Raw genomic sequence first — 12,038 nt, forward strand, 5'->3', positions numbered from 1 at the left:
CATGTCGCCCCTCCCCCAGCAGCAGCAGCGAGAGTGACCGGGCGGGAACCCGGAAGCGCTTTCCCTTCCCGGTGACACCTCAGCAGCCACCTCAGCCGGAGGAGTGAGGTGGCGTCGGGACAGTTAGCGAGCCCACCATCCTGCCGGCGCGGCGCTCCCCCCCCCGGCGTATGTTCTGTCGCTGCCTCTTGGCTTCCGCGGCTCGTGTCGGTCCCTCGGCTCCTCGGCTGGGCGCGGCGGCGGCGTCCTTGGCTTCTTCCGCCCCTTCCCCTCGCTTGCTGCTCCTCATGAAGCCGGTGGTTGTGTTCGTTCTCGGCGGGCCTGGCGCCGGAAAGGGGACCCAGTGCGCCCGCGTTGTGGAGGTAAGGGACGGAAAGGGCACCTCGTCTCTTCTCCCTCTTTCTTCCCTCCGCGATAGAACTACCATGCCTAGCAAGCAGCGCGCCCGTAGAAGCGCCCTAGACCCTGTCCACTGGCGCCCAGAGGATGATGGGGGTTGTAGTTGTGACCGACTTGGCTTGTGGCCCTCGAGATTCTCAAATGGTTTGGACCCGACTTGATATCGGTGGGATCAAATATGCTACGAGTCTGGTGTTGAGGCTCAGAGCTAGAAATAGCAGTTGCACGGTAAGCAGGGCAACGGATGTTATAAGATACACGTGATAATAAAAGAATCTTTTCTTTTCAACAGAAAAAATAAATAAATAAGCAAAAGCTGTAGCCGTCTCAGGGATGCTTCAGGGGAAGGTATTCCACAGTCAGACACAGAAAAGCAGTGGCGTAGCGTGGGGGGTGCAGGGGGGGCAGGCCGCACCGGGCGCAACATCTGGGGGTTAGGGGGCGCAAATCCACGGGATAGGGGGCGCAAATCCATGGGTTAGGGGGTGCAAATTACTTGCCTTGCCCCGGGTGCTGACAACCCACGTTACGCCTGCAGAAAAGGACAGATCCTCGGTAACTAAGCAGGTGCTTATGGAAGGAGGTGGTGGTTACCGGTATATTGTGGGCTAGAAAAAGCTTGGGTTCAATGCTCATCTAAACCTCTGGTGTGATTGTTTCTGTTAGTAATTTATGAAGATCCTATGTATGGAGGGTAAAGAGGGGGGAAAGCAATTTTGTGCATCTTTGCATTCATTCTTTAATTGGGGAATGGTTCAAGCTATTCAACTCTCATGGCTTCCAACTAATTGAAAGAATCTTCATAATCAATAAGCTGCTGGTCTTAAGATTCATTGGGAGATGCTGTTGGGTTTAAACCGACTTCAGTTTGTAGTATAAGTATGCCCCTAAGTTCTAGAAACTCGCATCAAGGTGTAAAACCATGTCCACCTTCAAGGCTACTATTACACGTTGAGGGGGTATGAGGCAAGTACACACAGCACTTCTGCCTTAGAAAGCTTGTTGGGAAGAAACAAGGAGTGGTCTACTTAAGCCTCTTTCTCTTGAGGCAGGCAGGGTTTCCTTTGCAGGCTTGGAGACCGCAAACATAACTTGTTAAAATAAGGGTTGGTATGAGTCACAAATTTTGTGGCACTATAAAACCTTAAAAGTCCAATTTATGCTGAAATCAAAAGTTGGCAACACAATTAGGTCATAAATGGTATAAATGCATGTTGAGTTATGTGTTCTAATACCTTATTCCACTCTGAATGTAACCTTTTCTGTAATCTGTGGTGATCATGAAAGCATACATTGTGGCTCAGTGCTTAATCCTTCAGTTTAGCTTTCAACTTAATCAATTGAAACAAAAAATACGATTTTGACTAGTTTCTCAGTACCATTGCAGTACTACTAATGGTAATCTTACACCACATACAGTCATGAGCAACGGAAGGAATAAGGCATAGGTCACATGTCACAATGATTCTTAGTAATGACTTACAGCTTGGGTGTGGCTCCCAACTGTAAAACTACTTGCATTGCGTCACTAAGATCCATTATTTGTATTGGCAAATTGCTGACCAGAAAATATTGTCTTACAAGGCATCTTAAGATTTTTTTAAAAAAGTTTAATGTATTGTACAAAGCAGTTAAGTCAGAATATGCTAACTGAGTTGTGGGTTAGATTTACAGATACATAAATGGGTGCCAAATAGTGATTTATTTCTGCCTGTTCTCTTCTATAGAAAATGTTTTTAAAACCATAATCCTCAACTGCAGACAGAAATGCTGCATGTCGGTGTGAGGGTTTTCAGGGTAAAACTTCTTATGAAAAGCTTTGATTTAGGTTATGGCTTCTGCAGGTAATATTAGGAATAACAGACTTATTATTTATATACAACATTAGTTTAAAATATGTAGTAAGGCTATGGAGCACACCATGAGGATCCTTTGAGAGATATCAGTATGCAAAATTTTGCCTTGATGTTTTACAAAGTAACATACATTTCACTGAGATTTAGGTGAATGTGTACAGTATTCCTAACATCGTCTTCTAGCATAACTTTCCTTTAGTCCTCTGTTGGTGGAACAGGAATTCAATGAAATTGTTCCTGCTTTGGCATCTGTTGGGTTGGTGTAACATCTGCATATTGTGCTGGCCAAATTAACGTTCTAAATTCAGAGCAGTAAACAGTAATTATATAAACAAGCAGAAACTTATGGTGCAATTACACACCCACCCACCCACCCTGCTCTTTAGCCAGGTGGCTTACAGAGCAGTAAAAGCAAGGCAAGGTAGACTCCTGCCCTCAGGCTTGCAATGTAAAAGATGCACCAGAAAAAGAAAATGGAGAGGAAGGAAGGAAGGAAGGAGAAAATAAGCAAGCTTGGATAACAATTCTAAGTTACAGGTTCCTATAATGATTAGTTGGGATGGAAGCAGTTCAGGAAGAGGAGAAACCAAAATCTACTTCTCTCCATTGCCTTGCATCCTTTCTCTTTTTCTGCTACAGCTTGATGGAATGATTCTGTTCAGGTGACAGTTGTATTTGATAACACTTGTAACAAAATGATAACCTTATTTTCAGTTAATTGTTCAGAAGTTATCAATTGCTATTAACAGTTATGATTATTGCGGATGTGAGGGCGATCTGGCTGCGACATCTGTCACCCCATTGATCGCCAGGGTTGATTCGGCTGATCTGACTGGCTAGGTGGGTGTCCCCTTCCTCCCTCACCGCTCCATGTGCGTCCCTCCCGAAGCTGCGCGCTCGGTGGAAGAGGACGACCATCCCAGATAGAAGGAGTGTACCGTTCTTCGGTCAAGGGTATACGATAGCTGCGCTCCCCTGCTAGAACCTCCAAACAGTTATGATTGTTGCATGCTACTTTCAAATTCAGAGGCACAATGCTTCTGAATACTAGTCACCGGAGAGCAATGTTGGAGAGGTCTACAGGCCAATTGATGCGTGTCCAGTTGACACATGACCTTGCACATGTGCATCCCCACAACCTGGAAGTGGCTGGGAAAGGGAGTGGGGCAGGCTTAATGTGTGCTTCACCAACAGCAGGGGAGTCAGGAAAACAACCCTTGTGCAAAACAGTCATTGCCTATATTGTCCTTCCTACTGTACTTGTGGGTTGGCCACTGTGGGAAGCAGGATACTGGTCTAGATAGGTCCCTTGTCTGATCTGATGGGGCTGCCCATATATTCTTAACATTGCCAGCTTTCCTTGACACCTGGATTGAATTGTGAGTCATTTGTCCAAGTGAGCTTGCTATAAGGGAAATTCAGTGTATTTTAAAAACCTGTTGATTACATGAAGGTGTTGAGGAAATGGAAAACATATTAACTAATAGGTTTCTGCAAAGTTCCATAGAGGAAATAACTCCAACAAATGTGAGAGTTCTTACAAAATTACATATTAAACTTTGGTGAGGGAGCCTAAAGGAAAATGTTCTATGCATATGTGGATTGCATGTTGTCTTTTAGTAATAGTGATGCATGTGGTGCATTTAAAAAGAAGAATACGTACCAATTTCATTTAAGATGTTGCTTATACTTAATTATAAGATATTTAAATGTATATTTTTCTTTTAGAAATACGGTTACACACACCTCTCAGCAGGTGACCTGCTTCGAGATGAGAGGAAGAGACCGGGCTCTCAATATGGAGAGCTCATTGAAAGTTACATTAAAGATGGAAAAATTGTTCCTGTTGAGATAACCATCAGCTTGTTAAAGAGGGTAAGATTTTAACACTGCGCTGAGTATACAGTTTTCCATGGGGAGCTATAACAAAACAAAACAGCTTAAAACAAAACTTTCACGTGGTTAGATAAAAATTTGCTTTCCCTTTGTTAGTAGCTAACAAAAACATGCAAGACCAGTGGGGGGGGGGAGCTTTTTCAGCTTGACCGCTGCATTCCCTTGTGGGTAGTCTTCAAGGGAGGGGCACATGCAGACATACCAGCCAGGCAAAAGAACTCTCAAGGGGTGTGTGGAGCAGAACTAATGCTAAGTGGAAGCCCAAGTGCCAGGCAGAGAGGTCTGGAGCGCTACATTCAGGCTCCAGGCCTGAGATTTCCCACTGCTGTGCAAGACAGATAGATGAATTACTTTTGTACCTGTTACGTTTTTCATAAAAAACAATGCTTTTCTCTTTAGGGTTGCCAGAACCCTATGTGGAACAGAAACCAGCAGATATTTGGTCTTTATGAATACACTGATCCATTGGGACTTCTGTCTATATTATTGCACTTTATATGTTGTTAAATGCAAGATAAACATTTGATATTGTGATAAGAATATATAGAATAGTATTGTTTATGTGAATGCACAGCCGGTTACGTCTTGTGTGCTTTAGAGCCCAGAGATAGGCAAATCACTCATCTACGAAGGATGTTTTTTATTAATAAATGCTTTACTGCATTGCTGCAAGTAATTGGACTACATGGGCTATATATTTAGGATTCATTTGGCTAGAGCATGATGCGGATAATGTCAAGGTTGCAGGTTCGATTCCTGTAAGGGACAGCTGCATTTACCTGTATTGCAAGGGGTTGGACTAGATGATCCTCAGAGTCCCAATTCTGTAATTGGATCCAGAGTTGCCATTCTGTGAATGGAAGTGGCTGAGATCCTGCAAGGACTCCCTTTGGAGAAAAGGAAGGGAGAAGCAATTCTCTTTCATCCCTCTTGTAGCTCTCACTGCCATCTCCTATTCTGATCTATGAAATCCTCCGCCTTTCAGAACATCTTCTCCTCAAGTTGCAGAGTGAACAAGGAATGAGTGGAAACTGTCTCTCCCTTGTTTCCTTCTGTGTGAATGTCTCATCTATTTTATTTTTGTGGTACACATTTGTTCATTAAAATGCTTTTCCAATTGTGCCATAAGTATATTGGTATTAAGATAGTATGGAATTAACTTTAAGGTTGCAAGAAATGTGTTTGGTACACCTGTAACAGTTCACATGAAAAGCACACGTGTATTTGTAGTACAGGGGGATTATTACTTAGATGTCACAATACTATGCTTGTAGAAAATCATGTTTAATATGAGCTCTCTGTTACCCATCAGGCTATGGATGAAACTATGGAAGCCAATGCACAGAAGAATAAATTCTTAATTGATGGATTTCCCAGAAATGAAGACAATCTTCAGGGCTGGAACAAAACCATGGATGGAAAAGCAGATGTATTGTTTGTTCTCTTTTTTGATTGTGACAATGAGGTAATCACAATATCAAGACACTTGCAACTTTCCTCTGTGCTGTATGAAGAGAGACAATGAAAAATGTTCCATTGTTCCATTTCTCTTTTCCCTTCTATACATTTTGATACTAATTACAGTATGTGCTAATTGGTTCCTTCCAGCAATAAGCCTAGATAATTTTGTGGCAAAATTGTCTCGCAATTACAATTAACTGACATGGTGGAAAAAAGTTCTATTGAACTGTCCCATAGCAGAAAGAAGTATTGATTACCAGAGCACAATTAGAATTGTAGAAAGTGGGGGATATCTTTTTTTCTTTTGCTTCCAGCAGTGAAGAAGTCTTTGCGAGCACTGATATTCTATAGTATTCAGGCAAAATTAATTCTTATATCAACCACCTCTTTCCCCCAGTTCTGTCATCTTGAAAAATCACTTTGTCCTTTGCATTAGATAGGGTATTCTCTTTAGGAAATAAAAGACTGCATACATTCTTGAATGCTGTACATAAATGATAGTTCAGTATATGTGTTGTATTTTGCCTGGTACAGTGAATTTCAGTGGATAATTAGACTTCAAGGGCTTTTACCACAGTATGCTAGGTCCGTTTTGGAGATGCCTTTCTGTTCTACTGATTGTGAAATGTCAGATTTCACGTTGCTGGAATAAGGTCTAAATTCTTATTTCACTTGAAAGTTTCCAAAAGTGGTGTTATCGATATACAGCATAAGTAATTGAAGGTAAGCTGAATATATTAGTGCAAAATGTTTAATGTATAGCTTTAGTCTTGTACCTTAAAAAAGTCAAGTATTTTGTTTACTTTTTGTAGCTTCATGTTTTGATAGTGGCTTCATGTTTCAATAACACTTTTATTTTTGTTTGAAGGTATGTATTAACCGTTGCCTTGAAAGAGGAAAGAGCAGTGGCAGAAGTGATGACAACAGAGAAAGTCTGGAAAAAAGGTACCGGGTCCATGCATCATTTCTGTGTTAGACTTCCTGATGCTTTTCAATTTCACGACTTTGCTGTATCTTTCTTTCCCTTAGAATCCATACATATCTAGAGTCTACCAAGCCCATAATAGACCTCTATGAGAAAATGGGCAAAGTTAGGAAAGTAGATGCCTCTAAATCTGTTGATGAGGTAAGTTGTGAAGAGAGAAGGTTTGGTTTTGAATTTCTTTACATGACCTATTAACCACACACAAGCACCAGGATTTTCTTAGGGCTTAAATATCCCAACTCTTCATTGCATTTTAAATTATCTTCTTTCTCTTACATGGGGAAGATACCAGGTAAATCTGTGGTCAGCGTTAAAACAGAAATGTCTTAACGGTCAAGCGATTTACACCTATTTTCAGTTCATCAATTCAAAACAGCTACCCAGATCCCAGGCACAAGCATGGCTGCACATAAGATTGAAAGTGTGTGTGCAGGGGGTTTGTTCAGGGCACCATGCGTACAGGAATAGGGCATGGATCCAAGTGCAGTGTACTTCATCATACAATTGGCATGCCCTTATTGTCTAAGACAGGATGGCACAATGGTTGATGTGGTTGGCACAGTGAGACAGAGCTGCAGCAATAGCATTAGCATTGCTTCTACTTACCAAGAGGGGGAGCACTGAGGTGGCACTGAGATTGGAATTTTGAGAGCACATTGACATGAGCACTAGATTCTCTGCCAGTATGCCCATGCAGTCCTGACCTCCCTTGCCACTTTGCCCTTCCTCTTCTTGGTAAGTGTTAGTGACTTGGCTGCAGAATCCTGAGCTTGCACTCCAGGGATCACACTATAAATTTGATTGCCAGGATTGGAAGCTCCTTGAGACCGTCCATTATAGTTTCTGATTTTTGTACTGCAGATGACATTCAAATGTTCAAATCAGTGCAACCATAAATTATTATCAAGGTGACAATCTATATAGTGAAGACAGGCAGTTGAAATACAACTATGGCCTTCTGTCAGGAGAACAGACACCATTAGTTTCCTTCTATCCCCTGAAATCTTCTATGCACCCCCAAAATCTGCAAAAGATTTGGGACCCTTGAGCAGATAAGTAGGAGAGGGGCAGAAGTCCCATTGTGTGAGTGGAAGTTTTCTTGTGCATCACAGTATCATCCACAGGCCTCACATTAACTTCAATGACAGATATATCAGTTAGAAAATAATGATTTCACTGTCAATCCCGTCCCTTCTGTGTTTCATTGACTACCTGACTTCCAAGCTGCCTCCATCACTGCTCTAAAACATTTACATCTGTTTTCACCTCTAATTGCCTTAGGCTGGGTGCTACATGTGCATGGTGGTAGATTGTAACTTGAATAGGCCTGTTGAACATAGTGATTATAAGAAACTCACAGTTCCATCCCTTTTAAGACTCTGAACACTTTGTGTTAGTGTTTGTCCTGCCTTTTTATACTATGAATGTGTTTTTAGCTTTTACTCTCTTTTAGCTTTATGTTTTAATGTGCAGTGTGTGCTTTTTTGATACATCACTTGAGTTTATTTTTTCATTTTTAAAAAGGAGCTAATAAGTGCAATAAATAATTGTTTGCAGTATTCATGAAACGTGCTTGTTGGTATAATGTAGAAAAATTATGTAATGTCTTTTCTTTTGCAGGTTTTTGGCAAAGTTGTGAAGATCTTTGATAAAGAAGGCTAGTTCTCTACTTGAACACTGTTTTCAAACTTGCTTGAATCTTGCTTTAAGAGCTGCTACTATAGTTCATTTTATAACGGTGATAAAATATGCCTTTTTAAACACTTTTGTGTTGAAAACAGTTTAAAAATGGTTAATTCGAAAGCCTGGTTTAAAATATGAGTTAGAATTAGATGTGGCTTGTCATTAAGATAGATACAGTCAAAAAGATTTGCAACTGGTAAAGAACCCTAATTGCAGAACAAAAATAGTAATTAAATGCTAATCCTAGCTATTTTCAGAAAGCATCTGGTGCTCCCCTTAATTTGTCTTTTCTTACTGTCCAAAGCCATGTTATTTTTTAGAATCCCGTATACTGAAATTGTAAATATAAGTAAGAGGGCCTGTTGAATTTATTTTCGGTTTCTTTTTCTTTTAGTTTTGGACCAAATATAGGGAAATCATATGTGTTTTTTAAAAAAAATTATGATATTTGCTGTTTTGAATGACAGGCAATTGCTGTAAGCAAAAGTTTTAAACAGAGTATCCCCTTTGTATTGAATAGTTCTTGTTTAGTTGGTTGCTAATAAAGCAATGACCCTCATGAGGCACCCCAATATTAACCACACTACTTGGAAGTTGTCCCATTGCTTTCACATTTTGGTGCTCCCTGTATCCCACACAAGCTTGAAGGCGAAGCCTCTGAGAAAAGGAACCGCACAGTATGCAGAGTGTTTGCAAGTGTGGCAAGAGGGACAGCTCCTTTCCCAGAGATAATGAGGAGCAACAGTATCTGGAAATCACGTACGTTATAGTTTATAATCGGTGGGTTGGATTCAATCTACGTTGCACTTAGGTCCCACTGAAATCAATTTGAAAAGTTTAGTCATGAGTAATTTTAATCCCATTGATTTTAATGGGAGAATGCAATCAGCAGAGCAATCCTTAACAGCTCCTGCAGGATCCATCCTGATAATCCCATTTTGCGAGTTTTGCACTGTCTATCCCCCTGAGCACAGCAGAAGCCTCCATCACAGCAAAACCAGGCAAATACATACCATCTCAGAGGGTTAGGACTGCAGCCTAACTTAAGTTGGGTCAAGCCTAGTGCATTTAGGGCTGAGGATTCAGATTATGTAGGTGCTGCACACATTTAGGTGTCTGTGTATTTGCAAGTAATATGGGCATTTTGTATTTGCAGTACCCACAAGGGTTAAGAAATCAGATATTTGAAAGCAGCTATTACGGTAACATTCACTTGCCACACAACTCTAGCTGCATGATAAAATAAATCTAGAAGCTTTGTAACAAAATTATTTATTCAGTGATTTGAAGTGTATGTTTTGAGATAGGTTGGAGGGGAAATTCTTATGATTATATTTTCCACTAAAATTGTATAACTTGGACATTTCGACTCAATTATACGTTTGATATGGTTTGACCAATATAAAAGCATACTAGATCTGTATTGTTTAAATTTAATGTGTTACTGGTGGCAGAAATGACTTTTTAATAACTTGATTAATTTGGATAACAAAAACATGCTGAAATGCTTGCACAACTGTTCTAATTGCACATTTCTTTAATTTAAAAATGGCATAAAAATATGGGGCTGGTTACTTACATTTTTGGGGTTATTATTCTTTTTTCTTTTCTTAAAATGTCCATTGAATAGGATCTGGGAAATGTGATGATGCATACTTATTAGTGCACTCATTAAGGTTTCTTGTGATGGATGCTTCATAAGCTACCATTTTAACTATGTTTACAACTATTATTTTTCCTATTTTTGTCTCCCTCTCACAGAATAGCTTTTAGTGATATATTTTGTCTTTTAATTAAAATATAATTAAGGAACTGCAATTGACTTTGGCCAGCTGAACATTTGTGCTTTGACTTCACCGGTGTTCTCAAGAAGTAGAAAGCCTAGGTGAAAATGTGCGGTATTAGGATGAGATTTTTGCATTAAAATACACCATGTTATTGAGATTAGTTGCAAGAACATTGAAAGGTGCAGCTATTTTGTGGGGGGAATCATGGCCAACTTTTCTCAGAGCGTGTACAAACCAACACATAGTCTTATTCTAGAGAATTGGCTTTTCAGTTACTTCCCCACAGGGAAACCTTGATTGTCTGCAAGAGAGCCCTTTATATCTGCCATAGAATCTGCTTGTTGCACAGGATTCTGGGGAGTATTTTGGTGTGCACTCACAAAGGACTTTAGGAAGGTCTGTTGCAGCCCAGCTGTTACTCCTTGCAGACTGAGTACTCCATGCAGGACACACATTCCAGGAAACCCTCTCCTGATCCATTGTTACCAGTTTTGTTTAGTTTTTCTGAGGATCCCTTAATAAGCATCTATGGAACTCTTGGTTCCTTATGACTATAGTTTGAACCACTGTAATAAATTAACATACTGCTCCTACTTGTAGTAACAATCACTAAAGCTGATTAAAATCATCATCAATTCCCTCCTTCCCCCACAAAAATCATTCTATATACATCTTTGAAAATTGGAAAATCTACTCTTCTCCCTTTCTACTGTGAAGGACAATCTCTGCGATTTGCTTATGCCTTAGTAGACATGCTTAAGGCCTAAAATAGTGAATTTGGGAGCTGGGATCCTTCTTGTTGGTAGGTAGCTAGCCAGCTGGTGAGCATTTCCTGGAAGTGGGGATGAACCTGGTGTTTATAAGCATGCTGTGTTCTTGGACTTGTCTCTCCCAAATAGGAAAGGTAATCTATTTGTAGTGATTGTCTGCTATAGCAGGAAGACAAAAAGGGATTCAGTGGAACTAAATTCAGGCCTGAGTCAAAGGAAGCTTGAAGATGGATGGGTACACAAAGGACTTCTTCAACTGCTCAGATAGGAAACCTGTATAACCATAGTTTGTGTGCAGAATGCTTCACATGCTTTGATTGTGGCATTTACTGCACTTCAATGTGCTGGGGGTAATGGATCTATGTATGTTGATCCTGTCTGTATGCTATCAAATAAGCCAACATGACCTGAAGTGTTACCAGCAAAACCTTTTAGAAAGTCCTTCCGTAAAGTTAGTCATTAGATAAGAATCCTCATTGTAGTGATATTGCGGTGTTTGAATTTTACGAATATTAATCGAAGTGAGTATGTTTTCTTACTATGTATTCTGCTATCTGTTTGAAAACTGAAACAACTGTATTTTTTATTTTTAAAAAATATGCTACCAATATTGAATTTGGGGTTTAATCGTGTCGTTTAAACAATTGGGATTGATTCCTTTTGTCACTCTTACAGATGCCATGAATGCAGTGTTTTTCTCTCCAACCCCCCTCCCAGCGCCATTTTCTGCAACCAGAAAAAACCTGTATAATTCCATGGAGCAGCAAATTGTAAAAAAAAATTCTAAAATGTACACAAATAAAATTTTGTTCTCAAATAACCTACTGGTGAATCATTGCCATTATGTGTCTGCAAAACATAGCAGCTCTACTTTAAAATACACCACTGTTTTTTGTAGGAACACATGTGGGGGAAGTAGGGCAGAGCTGTCTGAAAATCGAAACACCATCCTAGTGATATTTGTACTTGACTACAGATGGGACGGGGGAGTGTTTGACTTGTAGCTATGCATTTTGGAAGAAAGCCCTGCTAAATGACAAGACTCAGAACGTGGCCGTACTCATCTTCATTACTCCAGATTGCCACAAGGAGGAGTGCTTGTTTTGTATAGAATGGCTCGAGCTCGCAGGTGAGAGGTTTAGGCTCTGTACATTACTGCTAAACAAAAGTTTGTTTTAAGTGTTCATCATCACAAAGTAAT

At 40.3% G+C, this 12,038-nt stretch overlaps 1 protein-coding gene across 3 annotated transcripts; it reads left to right on the forward strand.

Moving 5' to 3' along the window:
• Window positions 1–13: 13 nt before the first annotated feature.
• CMPK1 (cytidine/uridine monophosphate kinase 1) lies at window positions 14–11,657 on the forward strand. Of its 3 annotated transcripts, XR_014512975.1 has the most exons (7): window positions 171–362; window positions 3,984–4,130; window positions 5,464–5,616; window positions 6,481–6,557; window positions 6,642–6,738; window positions 8,218–9,039; window positions 11,513–11,657. XR_014512975.1 is itself a non-coding variant. In XM_083447892.1 (6 exons), exons 1-6 carry the CDS (start codon window positions 171–173, stop codon window positions 8,257–8,259), a joined length of 708 nt encoding a protein of 235 aa, XP_083304018.1. In that variant the 5' UTR covers window positions 14–170; the 3' UTR covers window positions 8,260–11,657. The 3 variants fall into 3 exon arrangements, 2 of the variants coding, with proteins under 2 accessions (XP_083304018.1, XP_083304019.1); XM_083447892.1 differs by having other exon boundaries at window positions 14–362; window positions 8,218–11,657; XM_083447893.1 differs by having other exon boundaries at window positions 172–627; window positions 8,218–11,657.
• Window positions 11,658–12,038: the final 381 nt, after the last annotated feature.

The sequence above is a fragment of the Podarcis tiliguerta genome (genome assembly GCF_965153285.1).
Source record: "Podarcis tiliguerta genome assembly, chromosome: 6".
NCBI lineage: Eukaryota > Metazoa > Chordata > Lepidosauria > Squamata > Lacertidae > Podarcis > Podarcis tiliguerta.

What these genes read in the sequence shown, in the direction of transcription:
- CMPK1 (XM_083447892.1), top strand. Translation starts at nt 171, where the DNA reads ATGTTCTGTCGCTGCCTCTTGGCTTCCGCGGCTCGTGTCGGTCCCTCG. An exon ending in TTTTTGATTGTGACAATGAG is followed by an intron (nt 5,617 to 6,480) that starts GTAATCACAATA and finishes TTTTGTTTGAAG; the next exon opens with GTATGTATTAACCGTTGCCT. An exon ending in AGAGAAAGTCTGGAAAAAAG is followed by an intron (nt 6,558 to 6,641) that starts GTACCGGGTCCA and finishes TCTTTCCCTTAG; the next exon opens with AATCCATACATATCTAGAGT.